This window comes from Corvus hawaiiensis, chromosome Z (assembly GCF_020740725.1).
Source record: "Corvus hawaiiensis isolate bCorHaw1 chromosome Z, bCorHaw1.pri.cur, whole genome shotgun sequence".
In the NCBI taxonomy this organism is placed as follows: Eukaryota; Metazoa; Chordata; class Aves; order Passeriformes; family Corvidae; genus Corvus; species Corvus hawaiiensis.
The window spans coordinates 61,563,441-61,589,576 of NC_063255.1; the positions used below are offsets into that span (position 1 = coordinate 61,563,441).

Genomic DNA, 26,136 nt, shown 5'->3' on the forward strand with positions numbered 1-26,136 from the left:
GGTAACAGGAGCAGCCTCAGTGGCAGTAACATGCATGTGCCTCAAGTTCTTCATCTGTTTGTTGACAGTGCAGGTGACAACAACTGGGTGCAGCTCTCCTGTTGATTAAGGGTGAGCTAGAGCCTGAAGCAACAGAGTAGTACACAGAGTAATAAAAAATAGGTAATGCATAGTTTAACAAGGAATAAGAAGTGGGAAGTCATGTGAAATATTTTATTTCCTTTTGTTGGATTTTACACTGACTTGTGGGATCCTGTCCAGCCTCAAGTACAAGTCACAGCACCTCTCCTAACTGTTGGAATGAGGCTGACCTGTGCCTTCCCCAGACTGAGAAGAGAAGGTGCTGCAGCTTTTTCAAGAATATGTATCAGGCACTCCTGATTGTGGACTAGGAAGCTGTAGAGCAGAAAACAGGCAGAACAGGCTGTGGGAGCAAGGGAGGTATGGAATGAATGGGTATAATAGCAGTTTACATCACTGGTGCTGTAATCTCTTTAGACCATCAGCAACAATTTGCTAAATGAAAAGTTTTGAATCCAGACATTGTATGGTTTAAGCTGAAGATCAATCATCACTCTCAATTTTGACCTCAAGCGACGTAGGATCAGTGTGCAGCTGGGGGAGAAAGCTGTTTCCCTAATCAGTCAAATAGCCACATGGTTACCCAGTTTGCCTGTTACTGCTGTTGGAAAGCTGGGTGGCTGGAAACTGGTTAATTTCAGAGTTTATATGATGCATGAAACTAGAAATAATTAATTTTTCTACTTAAAGATAAACACAGGTGTGCAAGTAACAAGAATGTGATGGACTAGATTTGCAGGTGGTGTAAATGGTATCTGGGGTGTGTGGAGACACACTTGCAGCAATTCCAGAGCTTGCTTATAAGTTATGAGATGATTTTTCATGATCATCCTGAAAAATATTTCATTTGGACAGTTTTCTGTGGTAATGCTTAAGTGGGTGACAAGGATGGAAGAAAGGAAAATGTTTTTCCTTTCAATGCAGTTGAAAGTGTGAAGCTAACTTGAAATGCAAGATCGAGCTATGTGGCTATTTTTCTTGTTCTTTGGTATTGCTAGCCAAGATGTGACATGCATATTTTTGTGCAGCTACTCGGATGCTGGGAAGCTGTTTATGGTGGACACCATCCCCAAACTGGTCAAGGATCCTGCTGCTCTTGCACTGCAGTCATTTACTCAGGTTTGTTATGTTACCTGATACCACAATGAGTTCTAAACAATTTTCAAAAGTTACAAGTGCACAGTTGTATCTGACAGGAAAACAGGAGGTGAAAACCGAGGAGCAGTACTATCACAAGCTCTGCTTAAGAAACTCAAAACTCTGCTATTCCAATACCAGGTTTTAAAACAAATTTCTATCATGCTTCAGTTTTGGAATATATAAACACATCTATCCTAAAACCAGCAGGGGCTACAGCTGCTTGGGTAGGATGAATTTGGCTTCACATGATGTAAGAGGAAGGAAAAAGTACACAAAATGTGGAAATGAGACCTTGAACAGTTTCCTACTTCTTCTCAGTGTCTCCACCAGTGGATGTACTAGAGGATGGAATAGGATGGAACAGATTCTTTGTAGTTCCGTTTTCATGCTTTTGTAGTTTGACAAATAAGTATTACTAAAGCGTCTTGTTTTATATCCTGCTGTATGGTTAAAGTTGCATGATGATCATTGCAGTACCATAATGACAGCTCTGAACCTACATATTCTAAAATGTGTGCCTAATATACGTATCTGGATGCAAGATTTTTGATATTTCTTTCACTGGCCTGTCCTCACCATGGAACACAGGACATGCAGTTACTATTCACATTGATGAAATTCAGCTGCTGTGGGAGATGTTAGCTTTCATGCATTGTTTATTTTAAAGTCACAGTTTGAAAAGGTCCTTGGACCAGCATTTTTAAAGGGATCCATCAAGAAGGTCAGGCCATCAACTCCATTATCACTTATAAACCATATCTATATTTTTTGCTACAGGTTTGAGTATTTGAACCTGTACTCACCTAATTTGTATCTAAAGATGCATTTAATCAAGGTGTGTCTAGTAGCTAAAGAGCACATGCAAAATTTCTGAAATTTATTTTGATGGCTGGATTACACCTAAACAGGGGATGATAAAAGTCCCCAATGTCATGGATTATGGATACCCCCATTATCTCCTCTTACATGCACCCCTCTTCTCTTTTTGCAGCATGCCGTGAACTATATGAAAATTGCTTACATGCCACCCCTGCAGGACATCGGACCTGAACCTCAGCAAGTCCAGTTTATTTTTTCTGTCAGCAATCAGCATGGAGGCACTTTGTATGGGATCTGCTTCAATATTACAATTCTTCCTGTGGACAACCAAGCCCCAGAGGTAGGGTGGTGGTGAAAGTGAGAAAAAAGGACTTGGAAATTGCTTTGAGTAGAAACAGAAATGCAGAAAAATATTTTGATTTTACTGAGATAAAAAAATGAATTTTCCATGGGATCAGGGTTTCAGCACCTTGCACACGGCTTGCACTGGGATTGAAGTAGAAGGTGAAGTCTGGTGAGTGCACAATGTGATTTTTTTGTGCTAAGTAAGCCGAGGACTAACTTTGGCATCTATGCATCTGTTCAAAAACATGTATGTCGCATCTTGGTTAACAAAACTGCATCCCTACATTTTGTGTTGCTTACTGCCTATAAGGCAGGTCAGAAGCTTCCATGAATGGGATGAGAACTAGGATGCACATATTATAGCCCATTGTTGGTAATTTCCTTAGGTTTTTCTAACACAGCAGAAAAGATTATACCCTTTGGCATTTTGTTTTTTAAGGTGTCACACATCCTTATAGCAGAGCAAATGGGAATAACCCTGTCTGCTGCGTGTTTGGAGGTGCAGCAGCAAAGAGAGCTCAGCATTTCTCCTTCCTGCAGGTCTTTACAACCCATTTGAGAGTGGAAGAGGGTGGCATGACCTCTGTTACAGAGGGACACATTCTCATCTCTGACGCAGACACAAAACGAGAGCATCTCTTCCTGCTCCTGCTGAGGCAGCCGCAGCATGGGGTGGTGGAGCTGGATGGCATTCCCATGAATGGAGGTGACAGGCTTTCCTATGAGGACCTGCGTACCCTGGCAGCCAGGTTAGAAGAGTGGTGGCTGTCTTTTGTGGTGGCCGAGGCTCTCAGCTGAATGAGCTAAATCTTGAAGTGGTGCAGGGCGCAGAGGCTAGCAATGTTCACCATAGCTCTGGCAGAGCTGCTCCAGGATTGCTGGCTGAGCCTTGGGAGTGCAATGTCACCATGAAATGAGCTGTGTGGCCAGGAAATAGGAGTTAGCAGCCATGCCTCTTGTAGGTAGGTTTCTCTATAAAGCGCTGCCCCATGCTGGTGAGGAGACAAGTTCTGGATGCAGCTGTGCAGTTCCTGTGAAGAAGGCACTGGTGGCCAGCTTTTTTCTTTAAAGGAAGTCGTGTGTTTATTAAGCTTGGTTAGTTTTTTGTTAACACTGATTAAATGTAGAGATGAAAATTTTGCTTGTTTATTTGTGGCAAGAACAAGACATGACACACACGCAGAGTTAGAGCTCCTTGGCTCTATTTCCATCTGTTAGAAAGTGGGCACTTACCACAGCGACGACATACACGTTTGGTAAACACCTCACAACCAGCCACAACAGAGATGACAAAGCCTCAGGGAAACCTTTTTGCTGACTGATGAATGGTTTACCTTGGGGGTTTTCTTCTCATAGGAGACCCCAAAAGCCCTTTAAAGAAACTCTGATCCAGAATCAGCAGTGTTAGGTGGACACCCTTACACAGGGAGCGGCTTTTTGTACTGGGAGGGATACACATTGTAGGGCATGACCAGAAAGCATGGATTCTTTTTATTTGTGAAAAATTTGTGTAGCTCTATCATCTTTTTTCACAGATATCGTCATGATGGCTCTGAGACTCTCACTGATGATGTTTTCTTTGCAGCCACAGATGGCATCCATTTTGTAAAGTTCACTCTGCAGGTCAAGGTCAGTGTGTTGCATGTTTCTGAGAATAATTGTCTGTGTAGAAGCAAAGGTTCAAAGCTTGCATTACCTTGGAAACTGGAAGATAATGGATGTATTAGGCTTCTGTATTTCAACCCCTTCCATTTCAGGTCCATGTAGCAAATTTGAGAGGAATTTTGACTTTCACTTTGTACTTAAACGATGATTATCTCCTTTGGTTTACTTATGTCTTTTTATTTTTAATTCAGCTGGTTTCTTTTTGCTCATAGAGAAAGTTCAATGCACTCTGACACTGGCACCATTCTATTAGTTTGAGCTGCAATGCAATGTATTGAAACAACTGGCTTCCACTGAAATGAACAATAAGAAAATCTTAAATTATTTTTCTGATCAGGTGTTGCCTGTGAATGATGAGCTACCTGTTATGCAAACAGGCCTTGTTCCTGTGCTCCACTGTCTAGAGGGTGAAGAAGTGGTTCTCTCCTCCGAGTACATTTATGCCACAGATGCGGACAGCGATGACATGGACCTGATGTTCGTGTTGGCCCACCAGCCCTACCACGGGGTAGTGAGGAAAGCTGGCGCTGCTGTGGATCATTTCTCACAAGCTGATGTCATTGCTGGTTTAGTCACATACAAGCACACTAGTAAGTGAGCTAAGGACAGAATTCGACTGGAAGGTGGTCAGACAAGTATTAGTAAAAAAATCTCAACCTGAATCCACGCCTTTGCAGAAGTCCAGTAGGAATTTCTGACAAAGCACATGTTGTGACTAGGGAAATAAATAAACTGGCTTTAAAATAGAGAACTGATGATAGACAACTACCAAATGTTTTAATAAGTTCTCCAAATCCCTGCTTGAACTGAAAATTGTATTCAAACAAGTACATGAAAGTATCAGAATCCTGGAGGCACTCTTTCACTGTTGCTGAAAAAATAACTTGGGCCTTTTTGACAAAATTATTATTAAGTTAGGCACAAACTAGAGTATTTTTATGTGTTCCATGAAAGTAAAAAACCCTTTGGTACTTCTTGCTTGCCTCTCCAGCCTAGGGGGATATCTACTTTTGGAGAGTTCACAGTCTTTCCATACCACAAGATAAAGGAAGTTCTGATTTTCTTCATGAGAAACACAATGTTAAAAAGATGTTATTTTGTGGTTTTATTATTTTATTTTTTATTGTTAGTACCTTTTTTTTTTTTTTTAATTACTGGGAGAAATCAAGGGCTGCTTAACCCTCTTTCTAACCTAATTTTATCCTTTCATTGGGATTAAAGGGGTTCTCTTTCTACATCTCTGAATGATGGCTTTAGTCTTTTTCTTTCCCCAAAGGTTCTGGTTTTCTATTTAATTATTCTGTAATTTTGTGTTAGCATGGAGAATAGATGTGATATTTTCAAACTTGGCACTGTCTAAAATGAACAGCTGGTATTTGAAAAAGAAGTACTTAATTGTGGCTACCTACAACAAACTTTTCTTCTGCATCCTAAAGATATCACAAACTGTATTTCAATGACAATATTTTGCAGTGGCAATGAAGTTTTACCTTCAAGGGTGTAGTGTTTATGTTTTTCATTCCCGAATTTCTACACATCTTGCAGCAGTGCAAGCCACAAGCTGCCAGAAGTGCTGACAGCTGGAATACTCTGAGTCACAGATATTTCTTGCAAGGGGTGGCCATTCCCACCCCTTTATCAGCCCCCATTTTAAATGTGATTGCACACAAGCATAATATACTTTACAGTAATAAAGTACAGCCCTTGTTATAGTCCATTTTGTAAGGATAAGAGGCATATAGGAATACATGCGTTACTTACTGTATAAAAAATTGTCTTTTGGAAGACCATGGATATCACCATTTATCATAGAGGAACATACATATAAAATAAAGATTTTCCTACATTCCTTGAGAAGGAGTGCAGAAAAACCACTTTTTCTACACAATATACATTTTTTACATAGCTTAGTGCACTAAGAACAGAATCATGAGGACTATTAGCCATTTTATTACAATATAATGTAATATCATAACATTGCAATTATAACATTATCACTATTATAACAATACTAACACTCTTTTCTACACAGTCTTATTATAGCACAGAAGTGAGATGGTTAAAATTAATTATACAACAAACCACATCTCTAACCAATCAGCACCCCCAGCAGACCGAATTAAGAATTCCAGTAACTTTGCTGCTGCTTCTTTTTCTTCAGACTTGATACTGAAGGCTGTCCTTGCAGGATAAAAATTAGTCTTCGGGAAGTTTTGGTAAAACACTTCTGAACTGCAATATTTTTTTCCAGGTGGGGAGATTGGCCTGACTCCTTCCATTGAGATCTTAACCTTAATTGTCTCTGATGGTGAGGCTGGCCTAGATGTGAAAGACTGCTGCTATGACGGACCTCCTCCTCCTCCAGTTTCACGTCATGATCCATTTCCCCTCTATGACCTTAACATCACTGTACTTCCAGTGGACAACCAGCCTCCATCAATTGCAACTGGTGAAAGCTTCCTCTCACTACAGCAGTGTAATGTGGGTTACACAGTACTGTAGCGGCTAAAGACCCAGAGTGGTTTTTTGGTTGCTTGATTTTTATCATTAGAAATATTTAGTTGAGATCAGCACAGAAAAGTTTTGGATCAGAATTTCCATCAATTTTATTTTCTTTTTCTAGTACAGTGCAAACACCCAATCCAGCTCCCAGTGCAAGTTTGAGCTTGTTGCTCTTCAGCTGCATGTTTAAAGCATGTGGTTATAGATGAGAGTGCTCAGATCTGCTCCTCACCATCTCTACATGCCCATTGCTGCATATGTAAGCTATGTCTAGGTAAAAGTGATCAGTATCTTGTCCCTGAACTGAACTTACAGCCCAACAGATGTCAGGTTTATACAGCTCAAAAGCATAAAGAAAAATATAGATATTTATTTACCTTTGTGTGTAGAGCATAAAACAGAAATTTGGGCCTTACATGAAGGGAGAGAATCATTGTTACCTATATTACCTATATTTAATTCTTTTAGGAAATAAAGACAAAGGCTATACATTAATAGATGTGAAGCCACATTTTCTCAAGTACTCTTCAGGATCTAAAAAACTCAGTTAAAATGGAAATAGAGTTGATAATGTACATCTAGTCCAAGTACAGCCCATTGTGTGAAATTTCCATTGATTTCCTGGGCTTTCAATGTGGTCTGTGGTATACATATTAAAAGCATGCTTTCCACATGCTTGTGTCTTTCAATGTCATTTGCTTTTAAGTATCAGGTACATGTTCTGTATCTCAGGGAATATTTAAGCATATGTATAAGTAGTTTTGTAATTTGCAGGCACTCACCCAAGTAATGTTCTGGAAATGAAACATTGTCCCAGCAGGGAAATTAAACAGTGATGCATGAAAAATTGTTCATTATGAGCAATTCTTAACAGCCCTTATGTAATTAATGCTCTGACAAAAAGAGGTAACAACTGTTTTTGAGCAGTATATAAACCTTACCTAATAAATTACAATAAAATAATTTCATTATTCCCTTCTTCTCTACTTCTGTGATGGCAAAAGCAGAGATGCTGGTGAAAGCAGAGAAGAACACATGAAAACACGACCTCTCAGTAATTCAGTATTTATTGTATTTTCCCCTTTAGTTATTATTTCCATTCTTATTAACAAAAACAACAGTAAAATGAGCTTATGACCACTAACATTTAATGTATTTTTTGTGCACAGGTGCAAGCTTTGTGGTGGAGGAGGGCTCCTCAGCAGCCCTTACTACCAACCATTTGTTTGCCACTGATGCTGACACCCCTGCAGATGACTTAGAGTTTGTGTTGGTTTCTCCTCCCCAGTTTGGTTACATTGAAAATATACTGCCTTCTCCTGGTTTTGAGAAGAGCAACATCGGAATAAGCATAGGTAAGTCTTAACAACTTAAGATAATCAAGCAGATGAAATACAGGGGGCTTGCGGAGGGCTCTTCAGTGGGCTCTGGTGGTGCAGATGCAGGTGTGGGCATTAATATGGGCTTATTGAGGAGCGCAGGTGCTGGCAAATGAAGAGCAGTGGGGCTTTGAGGGAGGAGTTCAAAGGGAGACAGAAGCCCTGCAAATGAGAAGAATTGGCACTTGAAGTAAACAAGGAAATCCTTGTTTTATGCATTCCAGCTGTGATCTATTAGAAGTCATGATATGAGACATTAATCTGCCTTCCTCTTCAGTCCCCCATGAAAGACTCCAGCATCCCTTCACCTACACATCTGTCAATTAAATGCAGTAGCCTGGGTTCCACATTAGTTTCCAAGGCAAAGTTACAAAGGTGATAGAGCTGGTGTTTGACTTAGGTGGTGGTTTCCCTTGCCCACTTTCAAACTATGTAAGGCAGTTTCACCATCAGAACAGACTGTGACATGCTCTGCAATGCTATCAGCTTTAGCAGCCTCTCCAGCTGGAAACCTGAAATCACTGAGTCTTTAAGTTCTCATTTTTCAGTCAAATAACAGCATAATTTGAAAAATATAATCATAGAATCATTTAGCTTGGGAAAAAATATTAAGTCCAGCCATTAACCTAGCACTACCAAGGAATCTTGGACCTCAGATATTTTCCTACCTGCTATTTGAGTTAGTTTTATGTAGGCTCAGTTTTGCAGACTGAACTGAAAAGTGTGAAGCTTCAGAATCCCACCAGAAGCAGAATAATGCATTCATTTTCAGGAAAGGGCTTGTGTCCTGCAGTAACATCTGCTGTTACAACAATCTGCAGTGTAACTCTTACAGTCAAAAAATGTCAGAGAACTTAAAAAATTCAAGTTGTTTATTCTTTGAAAAAAGACATAGTTTCAATTTTTTTAATGGTGCATAAGACTAGAAGGCATGAAAATACTGTGCTAACTAATTTCTCTTTAAAATCTGTAGGTTCATTTCAGCTGAAGCACCTGAAAGCCATGAATATAAACTATGTTCAAGCCAGGCACCTGAGAATGGAGCCAACAGCAGACAAGTTTGTACTTTATGTCACTGATGGGCTGCATCGCTCAGCAGAGACTCCATTTTTTGTGCTAATCAGCCCAACCAATGATGAAGTTCCAGAATTCATAGCCAGGAATATTACTGTAAGGAAATAAGCAAAATGCCTGTTATAAAACTACTTTAACCAGAAACCACTCTCTAATATAGTAAGAACATTGTCCTGATAGCTGTTCCTCTGCATATTTCCTGTACTTTTTGTAGTTCAGCCTACTTCAGGAAACAGCTCAGTGAAATCCCATGTAAAACTGCAAGACAGAGTTTCAGTGGGATAGAAGTAGTGCATAGCTCTTGGAAATTTGCAGTTAAGTGAAAAGAAAGGCTCAAATCTTTAAACTAATAAGTCATCTAGAAAGCAGAGAGATCTTTAGGCTACTTCTGCATTCTCCAGAACTCTCACAATTTTTAATGGAGTATTTTTTTATATTTCTGGCATAGCTTCTCGCCTCTCTTCAGAGTGTTTTTAATATAAATAACACTGTGAACACAGAGAGAGTGTAAACTTACTCTTAATGTAAAGTAAAAAGTGCATGTATAAATTTATATGCATTTGTATTTTCAGATATCTATGTATTTGAAGGCTTTCTCCTTTGTGCATTTCTGAGCACTGGATTTGGCATTGTCTTATTTAATGTATTTTCTATTAATTTGGGCAAATATGAACTCCTTATCACAACTCCTCTCTTCGTCACTGTAACCATTTACTTTCTCTATGTCTCTTAAACTGGTTGAAATCAGTAGCTGGTTAAAAAGCTGCTGGGAAAGGGGTGGAGGAATCAAGAGATACACTTGTGCAACAGAAACACCTTACTCATGAAACCATGCTAGAATTCTATTATTTCTTCTTAGGTAAAAGAATTGGATGTTTTTTCTTTCACATTCAGGTTCAAGAAGGGGAGATGAAAGAGCTGGATCTGTCTGTTATCAATGCAGTTGATCTGGACGTGCCTCCAGACCCTCTGGTATTTGGGGTTGTGCAGGGGCCCTTGTATGGGTTCCTTATTAACGGTGCTCAAGGCAGTGATATTCTACATTATAAAGACTTAATTACCCGTGATCACCACAGCCATGGGTTGCTTGTTCATAACTTTTCCATGGAGCTACTGAAGAACGGTAGGTGCAGCATTCTTCTGACATTGGTCTTTCATTCCTTTAATGAGGCAAGTGGCACACTAAAGACATCTTCATCATTTATTTATTCACTTGCTTTATGTTTATTTTCAAGAAAATGTTTAGGAATGGAAGTTGTCCTATTTAATGCTGTTCTTGCCTACTGATTTTAGGAACTGTCAATAAAATCATCCTGAGAGACCTCTGTATCAAAAAGGGTAGTAATATGAGTAGGAAAATCATCAGCCCTGAAAAAAAAAAAGGGAGTAATGTAACATAATGTAATATCATCAAACCGATTTGTAAATGTTTTACAGCACCTAGAATAGGGAGACAAGATGACTGATTTAAAAGCACACTAACTGATCATGGGGTTAAGTATTTCTTCACATGGTAACAGAATCCTAGAACATTTTGGGTTGCAAGGGACCTTTAGGGGTCAACTAGTCCACCTCCCCTGCCATGGGCAGGGACAACCACTGGACCAAGTTGCCCAAAGCCCCATTTGACCTGACCTTGAGCACTTTCAGGGTTCCACAACCACTCTGGAAAAATAGTTCCAGTGTCTCACCACTCTCACTGTAAAGCCTTTTGTCCTTATGTCCAACTAAACCTAATCCTGCCCCTTGTTATGTCACTACAGGCATTGGTAAAAAGTCTCTCTCTATCTTTACTGTAAACCTTCTTTGGACATTGTAAGGCTGCAATATACCTTCACATGTCTAGCAATAAAGGTACAAATTGGGATGCTACAGCTTAGCATGATTAGTCAGCCTGCTTTAAAGCAGCAAATCTATTTCAAGTACATGTAATGAAAAAGTGTATTTTACATTGCCAAGATTATGGTGGATTCTTCCTGACTGTGGCTATTTAGTGAAACATGGAATCTATCAGTATAAAGAGGAACATGAATTCAATACTGTCAGTCCAATTTCAGTTCAGCCCTCAAAACCTGAGGAAAGATTTTTTTATCTCTCTGCCTGTCTAATATGAACCTCCAGATGTATCAGGTGTCCACCCCAAGCTCTTCTGCCTTCCTAAGTCTTGGTTTTGACTCTCTTTTTTGGCTTTTTCCTTTTGTTATCCACAACAGTGAACAAACCACCATCAGCCCAGAACTTCTAGTTGTCCATGGTCATAGATACAAGGCCAGCTGTCCTTCCAAAGGCTTCTTTAAAGTTCCCTGAGGTTTATTTAAAGCACAGAAAAGTACTGTCTGACACTCTCACCCTCTCTATAGTCTCCATCAAAGTGATATGGAATCAGGAGAGGAGAAGAAATGTACCTTTTTCAGATTGACAGAGACCCCTTTTTTGGACTTAAGTCAGGCTGGTGACCTTGAGTCAATAGTATGTTAGAACAATGAACAGGAGCGGCTCACCAAACTCATCTTCTGATAGCTAAGGCAAATTTACTATGGTTACCCCATCATATGGCAGGGGGAGATGGAAGAAAGGTGATTGACTCAGAGTGAAATGATGTGAGGGATTTTGAAGGAGTCAGATGAAGTTGTTCTTTCCATTTCTCTCTCCCATTCTCCCTGTCTTTCTCTTATTTTTCTCCCCCTTCCTGCCTCACATAGGAATGAAGCTGATGTACATGCACGACAACTCTGAAAACCTCACTGACAGCTTTAAAATTCAGCTATCAGATGGAAAACATAAAGTCCTCAGAACCATTTCAGTAAAGGTCATTCCAGTTAATGATGAGAAACCAGTGCTGAGCAAGTAAGTCACATGTTCCTGTTTCTGAGAGTGGGACGTGTTCAGACAAAATGATGGAAGAGTGAACAAAACATCAAATCATAGAATCATACAGTCATTAAAGTTGGAAAAGGCCTTTATGATCACAAAGTTCAACCATCAACCTAGCATCCCATGATGTTCACCATTAAACCATGTCCTTGGTGCCTGATGCAAAGAGGAAGCCATAACTAGCAACAGACTAATGTCAGTAAAGATGTTTCTATATAGGTCTCTATCAGGCTGTTTAACAAAAAGTTTTTACATGCTTAGTGATGCTCTATATTAAGAGAACAGAGTAGAAATAAAAGTGTGTAGGGAGACATGCCTGTTGTGTCTTTCACAAGCTACTTGAAGGTATTTTCCAGGTGTTTCACCTCTGCTGAATGCTGAGCACTATGGTACTGTTTTCCTCTTCTTTGAGACAAACACCTGCCTAAAACACCTCTCTGAAAGCAGCTCTGGATTTTGGCATGAGAGAATTCATAAGGTTGAAGCAGCGAAGAGCTTTCAGATTATAATTCTCTTCCTCTATATTCTAAAACTCTTTTTCTCAGCCATAATTCAGCTTCTGAAAAGATACACAATAACTTCCCTTACTCTTCAAAGCTAGGAGTCATAAATGAAATAGACATGATCAGAAATTTCCTGGCAGAACATTTATAGATGGGCAGCTGGCTGCAAGAGAGCCAAACCTCCTCAACATTTTAAAAAGGAGCTCATCCCTTGGGATCTCCAACTGATGACTTGTCACAGAGCATCAGGACCTCCATACTTGTGACTGTTTTCCAGCGTCAGACAGGCAGATGGGAAGCTATGGTCCCAAAGGTTTTGGGAGTATAGATCTGAACCTCTAAAGTTTGCATTTCAGACCACAACCTGTTAACCAGACTGCCACTAAAGAGGGAATTTCTGATCCCTCAGGATATTTGGCCTACTTTCAGGTCAGACTTACCTTTCCCATTGCAAAGAATTTTTAATGTTTTTTTTTAACCAGGTAGAGCTTCCTGCAATAACAAATGTTAGTTTCTTAGTTAAAAGATGCTCAGTGACCACATAATGCTAATATGAGAGAATGTCAATTTTAGTTAGAATAAAGAGTATAATTTATGTATGCATATATCATGTACTGATATTTACTGATAATTGCCTATTTGTTCCTCACATGTTATAGCTTGATCTGCCGTTTTCCACCCTCTCTCTCTGAAAGAAGATGATGAAGTGCAAGAAGTCAAGTGTCTTTAGCTTTGCCCAGCTAGATCCAGAAACTTGCTACCTTGTCTGGCAATGTCTTGTCTCACCACTTGCTCTTCTTGTGGTGAACAATAGCATAGAGTGAGACATCTGCTCCCGAAACAGCTATTTCTTTAAAAGAAGTCACTGCCGCTTGCCTGTTACTTTTCCACTGCAATGAGGTCTGCTGCCAGTATTTATGCAGTAGTGCTTTAAGAAAACTTTCAGTTTGGCACTGAGGTGATGTAGCTGCCACATTCAGTCTCTCCATTTTCTCTGTAGGGTACAAACTTCCTTGTGCCAGTGCGGTGTTTTACAGGTGATTAATGGGCAGTACCTGTAAGCTTTTCTTTACCTTTTGATCCGGGGGCACTTTCCACCTCACGGATTTTCAGCTCTCATCTCCGTTAGTTACGGTCAACACACTGAAGAACCTGTGATGGGATGTTTTGGCTGGCAAACTGTGCCTCTTATTCACAGTGATTGCCAAAACCTCAATCTGTCACCTCTTGGATTGCATCCTGTAGCAGAGAGTGCCCTTGGGGAATGTAAGGCCTTCACGCATTCCCCTTGAGAGCTTCTTCCCAAAATGAGATGTGGGTGCTAGAAGGACCATAGAGAAGAAGCCAGTTAGATTTTGTTGTGTCTCTTTACAGATAAATGTGAGCCTTGAAGACTAGTAATTTGAAAGACAGTCTTTTCCTAAGTGAGCAAACAGTTCATCAGAGCCAGCGTTGCTATGCTCTGTAGTTGGAGTAATAAAGCAGTCTATTTGTTTACATTGTCTTCTTCCTATAAATTGTATGAAGGTAAGCAGAATAGGGTCCAGGGGAATAAGAGAGATGTGTTAAATCACAGTTTGTTTTAGGTATCTTTGTTGTTTCTCACCATTGTGAGGAGAAGCTTGCCTGCACAGTTCATTCTTTTTTTCTTTTGAACTGAAATAGGCACCCTCCTTCTATTCTTTCTGCAGTTGTCATTTCTGTCAGCATTTGGTTAATCCATATTTCTGGTAGAGAAATTACATGTTGAAAAGGCTCCTTTTATTGCATCAATACATGACTTTTAATTTTTTCAGGAAGAACGATATAGAGGTGAACATAGGTGAAACTCAAATAATTTCTAGCGCTATTCTGTCAGCAGAAGATAAAGATACCCCCAGAGGAAGAATTTACTACTTATTTGAAAGACTTCCAGAAAATGGTCAGCTTCAGCTCAAGGTTAGTCTTTGTACTTCAACAAAAAGCGGACATGCAAAGAATTCTCTCTTTTTAGGGCAAAATGAAGCTCATCTTCCTTTTCTCCCAAATGTCTGTCATATTTTGAAGTAGACAGCTTGGCCAGTTTGATTGTTGAAGGAGCATTTGAGTCAAAAATGATGCTGTCCCAGAGGCTTTGGCACTAAAACCCAGATCCTGAACAAGAGAAGATGGAAGGTAAAACACATGTCAGATCATCTGAGGTGAAAATTGAGAGAGATGCTGTGATAATCATCCTGAAAAGGGGGGAAATCAAGCATCAAAGCTAGGAGGGAATGAGGGTGAAAGCCCTTGATTAAAAAAAAAGTGCCTTTACTTCCGTGACTTCAGGATTTAGAAAGTACGGAAGGAGTTGCATGTGAAAGAGTAAGCAATACCTCATCAACTAGAAGAAAAGCATGGGGGGAAGGAAGGGAAACGGAAGATGATGGAAGGGCTATATCAAGAGGAATGGCAAAAAATAAGATTAGAAATGGAAGGAGAGATGATAATCTGTTGACCTAAAATAAGACAAAGGAACAAAGATAGAAAAAAATGCCTCTTTTAAATTGTGTGCATGTGTAATAGAAATAAAATTCTGTTTCTAAAACTTGTGAGCTTGGAAAGTACTTTGACGTTGGATCTCAGCATCAACCTGTGGATCACATGAGACTTGTGAATTAAATCTGAGACAAGAGACAGCTGGTGACTGGAGTCTGTCAGTTTAAACATGTAGGGTACCCATGTCTTAGCACTCTGTCCTGGATAACCTTTGCTCCAAATCTAGTGATGCTGTTACTGCAGCTAAATGTCAACTACATGGATCAGTCCAACTTAGGGTACTAGGCTATTTTCAGAAAAGCAAGAAATTTTATGGTATAATTATTACTTTTTTTTGTCAGCTGAGGATCTCTGGGCCTCTAAATTTCTGTGCTTCCCTGAAGTTATTCCTGATACTGTTTTAGCTATGACTTCAGATAGAGCCAAGAGAAGATTTGTGAAACTAAGAAATAGAAAACATAAGCTGGCTCAGGAACTATTTAATTTTCATCTTGGTGTCTGAATGAGAAGTGTGCAGAAATTTATTTCTTAGAGTAAAAGTGGCTAAACTCCATATTACTCTATTTTATAAATGGTCATTGTATCTTCTCCAGCCTTATATCTGCTGGAAAAAAACCTCCAGTTATTTGCTGCTCTTCAAAACAAACTATGAGGAAAGAGCATATAGAAAGGAAGACAGGTAGCTGCCACTAACAGTCTATATAACTAAAAAGAAACATAATTAACTGGGAAGGATGCACAGGTGATTATAATTTCATGAAGGATGCTTTTATTCTTTCTAGGTAGGACAAGACTGGGTCGTTCTCCAAACTGGAATGAAGTGCTCTCAGGAAGAGCTGGATATGAACCTTGTGAGATATGTCCACACAGGAACTGTGGGGTCCAAGAAACAAGACAGCTTCACATTTTACCTCTGGGATGGGTACAACAGATCCCCAGCTGTGGACTTCTACATAAATATCAAGGACTTGGAAAAGGGTAAAGATCCACTAAACTTGATGTTTTACAGTGCCTGTTTCTGAAAAAAGATATTTGAGTACACGTCCTGATCCTTTCTTTAGCATTATATAGACCCCGGCAAGTCTCCTTGCAGATCCTGTAAGTTTAACTGCTTGGATTTCACTGTTGGCCAGGTCCTGAGATTTGAAAAGGCTCTGCTAAATGCAATGTGTTGCACCTCATCTCCCAGGACTCCCAGCTGCTTTTCAAACAGAGCTGAAAATATCTTTCTGAAACTAGCTTTATGTTTGAGTAAATCAGCACAGAAAAACAGCAAATATGTAAAAAGGTAGGCAGAAGACTGTTCAGAAACAGCTCTGTCTCCCAGGTTATTCTACAGTTTTAAGGTCTTTCTTTTCTTATAAAATCTGTTAGAAACCTAATGGTTAACCTGACACTGCTAAGATTGGAAGAAGCGTCAAAAGAAGCTATGGTCTCTTCATCCTTGGTGCAAACAGGATAATAGTTTTCAGTCTCCAATAGGATAAAGCCCCAAGTAACGTGGCTATGGCTGATCTCATGGCTGACCCTGCTTTAAGCAGAATGTCAGACTAAAGATGTCCTGAAGCCTCTTCCTTGCTGAATTTCTCTATAATCTTACAGTCTTATAGTTTTTCTGCTGGTGACGGCTTTCCTGTAACTAAACAATGCAGAAGAGATCATCCAGTTCAATATGACTATTTTAGGTTTTTTGTCTATTTTGCAGGAGACATTGCTGTTTTTACAAAACTCCTTAGAGTGACAAAAGGAGGTCGCAGCTACATTACAACTGACGTCCTCCTTGCGCTGGACGGTACTGACAAGCCAGAGGAGCTCCTTTACGTGATAACCTCCCCAGCCCAGTACGGGCAAATAGAGTATGTCAGCTATCCTGGCATCCCCATTACGAGCTTCAGTCAAATGGATGTAGCACGACAGATCGTCTGCTACGTTCACAAAGCCAAGGCAGTTGTTCATGAAGATACATTCAGGTAAGGTGTAGTACCCCACCCCCCAAACTCTTCCCCTTGAATTTTTGGGGTATTCAAAAAACCTGTGCTACATGACACAAAACATCCAAAAAACCCCAAAAGAAATTATTAAAAAGAGCTGGAGGTTCTGTGTGAATTACCAAAATTTATATAGCACATCTATTTCTACTGCAATAAATATAGTTGGGAATGCTTTGGTAATAAATGTATTTTCTCATTGATGCTGAAAACATAGCCAGAGACACATTTACTCAGTGATACTTCAACATTATTATAGCACCCAGGCATACAAAGCTGTTAAGATTTAAGTGAGAGAGGACTAAGAACATACTTGGTGGAATTTTCCTTTGATTTCTTGCTACAGCTGGATGTGGTAAAACTGATCAATTCAGGTATTAAATAATGGTTTTCTTATCTGTTACAGTTTACCATATTAATTTGATTATGGGTTTTTTGAATCCCTAAGTATTCTGGAATATAATGAAAACCAGTCCACTATTAATGCTGTCAAATATTACCATGTCCCACAGCCGTAGGGAGGAGGAGAGAAGATCCAGCAGGCAGGAATCGTGCAGCAAGATTGATTTATTTAACTATTTTACAAACTCTTTCATAGACTTTTTTCTTCATAGTCTAATTGGACAAAATCACCTTGGGGTGATTGGCTAAAATCCTAAAACATCCATTGTCAAAATATTTTTCTACTGTACTATAAACAAAGTTCTACAAGGTCACAGGTGTTCATGGTTTACAGAACTTCTGATAATCTCTTCATGAGAGAGAAAAGTATCCCACGGTTTAGAAGAAGCAGGAAAATTCCTTGCTAACAGCATTTTTGTATCCACAGTCCACTTAATCTATTTTGACACTACCATAGCTCAGAAATTCATGCAGACACTTGAATTTTTGGTATAAAGCCATAGGTTTAGCTACAGGCCCGGTTCAGCAGCCTAATGATAATTATTTTCACCTGTTACTGAAATTCTCCTCTTAGAACAGTTTATACTAGGTGAATTCCTAAAGTGAGTGCTCCCTTATTTTGTTCTTAAATGAAGCTCCCTTGGTTATAAAATAGAATGATGTAATGAATTATCATCAGATAAAGAACAGATACATTGCTCAAAGTTTTGCGGACAGTTTTGTAAAAAAGATCAAAATCAAGGAAGAAAAAAAGCTCAAAAATAAAGATAATATTTCTAAGGGAAGAATGCTTCCCTTTTGCTAATACCGGCAATTTTCTCTGAAAACAGCTTTTGACAGAAGATGGACTTACTGTAAAATTCAAAATTAAGAGCTTATTGTTTTTCACTTGTGACTAAGAGAAATGAAGGCTTTAACTCCTAAGAGCTGCAATTCAGAAAAGACCCTTTTTCGCACTCCTAGAACAGATTCCTGGTCTGAATGGCTTTTTCTGTGAGGCACGAGGAAGTTCAAGAATATGTGGCATCATCCAGTTTGAGAGTTTTTTTTACAGGCAATTCAAGCAAGTGGGGCATGGAGTTATGAAAGAAATCTCCCTGTGATACTGGTTCAGATAGCATCGTCCAGAGTTAACCCAAAAGTAATTCTGGAACTTTCCTCAGATGAAATATTTTAAACTATCCCTTCCACTACATTCAATATGATGGAAATTCTAGTTAGAAGATTTGTCTGATTCACTTTTACTCACTACAGAAAATGTGAACAAATACTCCCTGGTTTTATATTTCTAAATAGTGAAACACTTTCCCCAAAACTAGAATTAGGTTATAAAAGTAAGGTTGCAGTCATGCCAGACTTAGTTTCGGCAGCATGATATACTGGCTTGTGTCAGTAGGACTTCCATATCACAGCTACGAAAGCAGACCAAACAATTCTAGGGAAACTACAAATGTGGATAAACCCCATGTTTTCTGTTTAGGCCAGTGGCTAAGAACCAAACTAGAAAGTCAGCCTTATAAACATAAGGTATAGTTCTTTAATAAATATTGAGATTTGATAAATATTTCAATCACAATAATTATGTTCCTTGCTCCTATCTTTTGGAAAATAATTTGGTTTTGTGTAGACATGTAAATATTCTGGCAGAATAGTATTATTATTTCAACAAGGAATTAATTATATGGGTAATTATGGGAGGAGGAGGAATTAACTGACCAGATTTTTACTTTCCACTAAAGTACTTCCTTCAGACATAAATTTACCTGTATTGTTTGGTGCTGTTGGCCTGGAAGAAAGATTTGGCAGTGCTTGTCTGGACAGACGACTGCAAGTGATTAGCAACCTGACATCAGACGCTGGCAGCAGGATGCTAAAAGAACATGCTAATGTCCTCCATTTTGACATGCTGGCTCGATTTTGTAATGAGTTGGCACTATTTATGATTCCATTTTTATCTTTTAAATGCCATGACAGATGGCAGGTCCTACAGCCAACTCCATTGCCATCAAACTGCATAAAGCATGAAATGTTGGTAGTTGTGAAATCAAACCATGCAACATGTCCTCCAAACTTTGCCTGGGAATTGTACCCTAAATTTCATGAGAGTGAGAATACTGGCTGCTCTCCATTCCTGAGGAAATTAGAAAGCAGACATAAACCAGAAATAAACAACCAAAATCTCCCAAAGTGCAGAAGATGGACATCTTGGACACAGGCAGTTTCATCACCTGTGAAACTGAGCAGTGAATGAAATTCATTGTAAATTTCACTCTGATGTAGACATGCAGAAGCTTTGTTCCTATCTGGTATTTTCGAGAAGGCTGGATGCACCTTCAGCTTCATGAACTGAATTATCTAAGTCTTTCACTTAAATATTGTTTGAGGCATCATCCAAATGTTTTTACAACAATCAAAAGAATGAGAGAAAATTCACTTCTGCTGCAATCCTTCAGGCATCTTGAGAGAAGGTTAAGGTCTTGACTGAAGGTGTTTTACCCTTCTTTCTCCTAACTATAGTATTTACCATCATTATTCTAGTTCTGTATTTGATTTCAGATAGCTTACAAATAGCACAACCCTTTTACCATTGGCACAATAGCATAAGGTCAGTGCAGACAGATGTCTCTAGGTTCCCAGCTGGGAATACCATCCTCAGTAAACATATTTCTAACTGCTACATAGTCCCAGGTCCGCCTATGCTCATTCCCATCTGTTTCATGGCATAGTGCCAGTTTACAAGTGATAAAGCTCTAATCATCCAATGATGGTGAAGGCAATGAGGAGTTTTAGGTGGACAGTCTGTGTGACACAGTAAGCTGCTCTGTGACCTACTGAAAGTCACTCACATTTGAGTCACACAACGATACACTAGGTGTTGACCCTCTAATTTTTAAAATACTTCTTCAAGGTCTGCAGTCAAGAGACCAAGAGGAAACAGATAATCTACTAAATGTCAGCCAGTCCCCATTTTACTTAAGTACGGTAGAAGAGTATTAGGTGGAAAGCAGCCAGCTAGGCTTGCCCTCATACTGTCTGAAACAACTGTCCCACTCTACTAGAGACAAATTTCTTTGCAGAGCGGACTCTGATCTGGCTCAGGCAGAACAAACCTGTGTGAAAACCACTTAACAAAATGTTTTTGCGTACGCTGTGCAGCACAATCACAGAAATTTATGTAGAAAGACAGGTAATTCATACACACTGTAAGTTGATGGGACACAAAGGACCATGAGATATTTTCAGAGCAATTTTTAGTTCTATATACCCTCAGAAGTTTTTGTTACAGGCATGAAAATGTTCCATGTAATTCTTTTCAGAAGAAAATACATAAATAATAATCTTGACAATGAAATCTAGGATGAATTTTAAAGGCAAAAAGGTTTTATCCTTATTTTCCTCAACTAAATTTAATAACATATTTCTGCAGACCATGCTGTCACTCGTATGGCAAAAGCCCATACCCAGCTGGTAGGCTTCTGTCATGGTTTAACTGCAGCCGGCAACTAAGCACCAGGCAGCTGCTCACTCCCTCCCCACCTGGTAGGATTGGGGAGAGAATTGGAAAGGTAAAAGTGAGGAAACTCACGGGTTGGTAGAGACAGTTTAATAGGTAAGTCAAAAGCTGCACACCCAAGCAAAGCAAAATGAAGAATTCATTCACTGCTTCCTGAGGGCAGGCAGGTGTTCAGCTATCCCCAAGAAAGCAGAGTTCCATCATGCACCACAGTGACTTGGGAAGACAAATGCCACCACTCCAGACATCTCCCCTTCCTCCTTCTTCTTCCCGCAGCTCTATACACTGAGTATGACACCAGATGGTCTGGGATATCCTTGGGGTCAGCTGGGGTCAGCTGTCCTGGCTGTGCCCCTTCCCAGCTCCTTACGCACTCCCAGCCCAATCACTGATGGGGCAGTGTGACAGGCAGAAGAAGCCTTGATGCTGTGTAAGCACTGCTCAGTAGTAACACAATCAAAACATCCTTATGTTATCAGCACTATTTACAGCACAAATCAAAACCACAGCCCCATACAAGTTACTATGAAGAAAATTGACTCTACCCCAGTCAACAAGAGCAGAGCTTCCAACAGATTTTCTCTACAGCCTTGGGTACCTTTCTCTTAGTTTTGAAAGAAAAACTATCTGTAGTGAATAATCAAATCTTTAGTGTATCTCAAGAAACATCACTACTTGAGAGAGAACTACAAGAAATGATGTTGCTATTGATAGAAATTCCCAGCACAGAAGAAGAACTGTGTAGGTATGACCCTTTGATAAATTAATGCTTTGGACATCTATGTTTTTAACGTTACCCTATACAATTTGTACAGCTCTGCCCAATATCAGTATTGCAGTGAAAGTTTACTTGACTTTTGTAAAGAAACATAAATCAGTTCCCCTGAATATACGAAAATTTACAGATACACTTAGTGCCTAAACAAACCCATAAAGTGAGATAAGGATGAGTCTTCTTCCAGTTTGGTTTTTAAGATAGTTCTGGGGGCATTGGGTTGAAAAGATTTGTAACAGTGAACAGAAAGAAACCCAAACCAAACCAGGCAGGTAATGCACTTCACATACCTCTTTCTGTAAGCTGTAGGTGCTACTTCCAGGTAACCAAGTGAAGACAAACTTTAAGGAGGTGTAAAATATGTATGCCAGAAGCTACAATAGGGCCCCCAGCCTGTCTGTCATTTTTGATCTGCTCCACCTGTACCTCAGCTAGAAAATTAGATCAGCTCTGTTATGACTGTTGATCCTCAAGGCCTTTCCTCTGGCATCTGCTCAGTCCCTGCAGGTGCATTGTAACCCTTGTCATATACCTGGCTGTCTGTTTTCATATTTTGAAGTTTTACATCCACTCCACTCAGCTCTTCTACTTTTGCAGTATCAACACAGGCAAGTCCTGTAGTAAAGGTCTGCATTATCATTTCATTTCAGTACATGGTGAATCAAGAACAGATGCTGAAGACTGCCTTGCCTCTCTTTGCCAGATTCATCATCAGCAATGGATTGAGGACGAAGCATGGGACATTCAAGATCTTCTTGGAGGCAGCTGACCAGGCTTTGCCCACACTATCTAGGAACACGGGGTTAAGATTAATGGAAGGAGCTACAGCACTTCTAACGCCTGATGTCCTGCAGCTTTCAGACCCAGATACTGCGAAAGAAAACCTTACCTTCCTCTTGGCTCAGCTCCCCCAGTACGGTCATCTCTATTTTCGTGGGGTTGTGCTACTGCAGTACAATTTCACACAGCAAGATGTGGACAACAGGGATGTTGCATACAAGCACCGAGGTGGGAATTCCCAGACTGACAGATTTACATTTGTTGCCACAGATAGGACTAATCAAGGCTTCATCGTGAATGGGAGGGTGCAGAGCGAGCCAGTGGCATTCACCATTCAGGCAAGTGTGACCACAGGCCTACTTAAGAGAGATAAACAGCATGATAAGGTAAAAAATGTAGCAGTTTTGACGACAGTTGGTACTTGCTGCAGTCTCTGATTGAACTGTGCAGCTAAAATGTTTGCTTTCTGTGTTCCATGAATAATTAACGTGGGGAATTAACTACTTGCCAAAATGCATAAATATAAGCAAGTAAATACTTACATACTTAATATTTACAGGCTTAAAATGTTACATAGGCATCTCAACTATAAAGTCAAGTCCAGCTCTGGGAGGGACAGAACTTCCTCCTGCTCTGCTTTCTCACTTGGTGCCTGACCCTGTGATGTGCACACATGGGGGTGTGAGGATGACTGTTCTTCATGTCACAGGAATCTTGAATTACAGCCACTTTACTCCCCCAGCTGGACATCCTGTCTTCTCTCTGAGAGTCTCTGTAAGATGCCTGCTCTGATTCTTCTTTCTTTACTAGAATCTTTCTGTTTACTTCCTATTTCCCCTGCTTTCAAGTCCTTCATGCTTCATCATAGGCTCAGATATGTTTGCTGTGATTTTTGTATGTATCTATGCGACATGTTTCAGTATACAAAGTAGGCCTTGTTGCATTGCATGTCAAAATTCTGTGTTTGAAAACACTGATACTAATGAAGAGGCTATTAATGTTTCCTGATGACAAAGTTTCAAGTATTGTGATGAGTGAGGAGTACTATTTCAGTAGAGGGTGAGATACGGGAACAGCAACAACCACTGTGGAATGCTAGAAGATTCATCTGAATTTGTGAAAGGTGGCATTGTTATTATACAACAGAGGTGACAAACCTTTGCTGGAGTTGTCTTTTGCTGTGAAGAAAATGACATCAAAAATGTCCCACTATGGGGAATGTGGGACATCAGGGCAGAGGTACATAGAATTTGTGTTACACTCCCCAGAGAGTACTGTACCCTGCTGCATATGGCAAGGGATGGGCAGTCTGGGCCTGGAAACTTCTCATGTGAAGTACATCTTAACTGGAACTCAGGTGTCTGCAGCAGACTGTGAGCCAAAGTGGCTATTGCCACCCTGATCCGGCTACCGTGCTTTTAGAAAAAGCAGGACAGAGAATACCCTGATGCTGTAAAATGAATGTCTAACTTTGATTTAGGTGGATCATTTGGACAAAATGGCACCAAAAATTATTCATCTCCATTGCTTTTCTGATGTGGAACTGCTGAAGAATGGCAATTATGGGATCTATATTACTGCCAGGTACCTGAGGGCATCTGACCCCAATACAGAAGATGACAAAATAATTTTTAAGATTTTGCGAGGTCCTCATTATGGATACCTGGAAAATATAACAACAGGTGATTTGTTCTATAATCTCTTTATACTGGGGCATACCAGGCCAGATTCCAAACCGTATCCTGTTAATGTTTGCTTGATAGAATCGACATTTCTTAGCAAACTTTGGGCAAAGTTTGACTGTAGTAACAAAACTTTTACAACGAAACCTGAGTCTTATGTTTGTTATGAATCCTCAGAGTTTGAGATAATTTTTAATAGCAGCTGTTGAGAAACTTTTTTATTTGTATCAAGAAAAAAAAAATTAATATTGAACTTGGCCTTTTGATAAACAGGTTGCACATGAAGAAATTGGCGGGGGCTTATAATGAGCGGATGTTGCTGTTTAGCTATAAACCCACATTTCTCTAAGTTCAGGTTCTCAGCAAAAAGGAAAGCTGAAAAGAGTCTATATGAGCTACACGGTTCTTACTAACAGGCTTTTTGTTCACCTGCATATTACTCATCTTTCCTAGGTGGATTCATTCAGGAAGGATTTAGCCAAAAGGATCTAAACAGCAAAATCATACTTTATGTCATCAACCAATCACGAGAAGCAAATTCTGACAGTTTGGAGTTTCAAGTGACAGATGCCAGCGGAAACTCTGCGGTGCCCCAAAGGTAGCTCCCCTCCTTGGTGATATGCGCTGTGCTGCACTGTGCTCGCCACCCTTCGGGCAAATGAACTGGTGCTGGGCTTGAAGCCACGCAGACACGGACATAGCTACAACTCAGCCTGCTATTGCTTTTGCTAGAGTAGAGGTTTCTTCCCCTCAAGAAGGTGAATTACAAGGGGTTAGCTCCAGGTTAGACTGGATCACAGTTCTCAAAGGCCTTCAGGGCCTTACTGAGACACAATGGATTTAGCAGCAGTTGGGCATTTGGAGATCTGAAATGCTGGGTGTGGAGGGATGGGACTACTGTTTCATGAACATGGTCCTGCAGCTGCAGGTCACTCTTGCCCTTAGCTGATGGCAATGCATTTTTTGCACGCTTGAGATTACAATGGAGGGGACGCTCTCAAATGACAAAGCTGTGAGAGCCATACTTCTACAAAAGAGTACTGAAAGAAGGTGGAGAGCACACAGCATCTTCTTTGTCATCCTCTGCATGTATTAGGCATACTATCCAAATTTCCTTGTGACATACGATAAGCCTCATGTAGAAAACTTAGAATATCATCTGAACCGTGCTTTGATGATGAAAGCCAGAAGTGCAAGTAGCTCTTCAGCAGAGGCAGTGTTTCTCTTTATTTCTGAAAATAGGGCAAAAATGTTCAACCAACTTATTTAATCAGAAGTAATTGAGAAAAAAAATAACCAGTATGCTTTTCCTGGGCTAAACTGGCTACTCACAAACCAGGACTCATCGTGAAGAAAGAGGAGCAGAGAGCCGGCCCCAGGGGCAGAGCACTTCCCCACATGCTGGAGAGAGGACAGGGATTGAGCTGAGCTGAGCTGAGATGGAGGCACTGTTTAGGCAGTTATGTGCTGTGCCAAAAGATGTCTCCATACACAAACACATCTGAGCATGGGCAGTCTGAGCACTGCCCAGCTGCTCTGTGCTGGCTCACAGATGAACTGATACTAAAACCACCGTTATATGATGCCACTTCTCAAGGGAAAGTGTGATGTCTTGTAAATGAATAGCAAAGCATAGCACAGTTTAGGAAAAGAGCACAGAAATAGCACTTTTTTGCAGAAAATAGGTGTACTGTGAAGTTATCCACTAGCAGACCAAAGGAGAATTTTAATGAAAAAATAATATTTTAATATTGGATTTAAAACTTGTGAGATATTTTTTTCAGTTTAAACTATTTACCACCAAATGATCACTGGTTCAAAATACATGATTTATTGTTGATGTCCCAGCTTTTATTCGAATGCGGCTGGACTACATTTGGCACATCCATCTTCTCTAGCAAAAATAAAGCAATTCAGCTCCTAAATGGATTTCCCACAAAATTAGCATCAGAGGATAAAGGAGGACAGGAGGAAGCTTTCACTGGTGGTAGAGCTAGTCAACTGTGAAAGGCCCAGAAGTTTGTTTTAGTAAAGTTCAAATTGTAAATAGCTCAGCTTATTTTCATTCTTTGCACTCTCTTTCATTCCTCTCTGAC

At 39.9% G+C, this 26,136-nt stretch overlaps 1 protein-coding gene across 7 annotated transcripts in view; it reads left to right on the forward strand.

Moving 5' to 3' along the window:
* Positions 1-26,136, forward strand: part of FREM1 (FRAS1 related extracellular matrix 1) — a 66,417-nt gene that overhangs the window by 20,980 nt on the left and 19,301 nt on the right. For 3 of the 7 annotated variants that reach the window (XR_007200975.1, XM_048291992.1, XM_048291990.1), the window contains exons 12-27: positions 1,110-1,200; positions 2,213-2,380; positions 2,926-3,134; positions 3,921-4,014; positions 4,388-4,640; positions 6,302-6,499; positions 7,722-7,907; positions 8,905-9,101; positions 9,900-10,128; positions 11,708-11,852; positions 14,179-14,320; positions 15,682-15,877; positions 16,605-16,869; positions 22,282-22,744; positions 23,839-24,040; positions 24,494-24,638. Coding sequence is in view for 6 of the 7 variants with exons in the window: in XM_048291992.1 (XP_048147949.1) it covers positions 1,110-1,200; positions 2,213-2,380; positions 2,926-3,134; positions 3,921-4,014; positions 4,388-4,640; positions 6,302-6,499; positions 7,722-7,907; positions 8,905-9,101; positions 9,900-10,128; positions 11,708-11,852; positions 14,179-14,320; positions 15,682-15,877; positions 16,605-16,869; positions 22,282-22,744; positions 23,839-24,040; positions 24,494-24,638 (3,183 nt within the window). In the remaining variant the exon portion in view is untranslated. Of the gene's footprint in view, positions 1-1,109; positions 1,201-2,212; positions 2,381-2,925; positions 3,135-3,920; positions 4,015-4,387; positions 4,641-6,301; positions 6,500-7,721; positions 7,908-8,904; positions 9,102-9,899; positions 10,129-11,707; positions 11,853-14,178; positions 14,321-14,431; positions 14,524-15,681; positions 15,878-16,604; positions 16,870-22,228; positions 22,745-23,838; positions 24,041-24,493; positions 24,639-26,136 lie in introns of those variants that run through there. The other 4 variants (XM_048291991.1, XM_048291993.1, XM_048291994.1 and 1 more) reach the window with 4 other exon arrangements.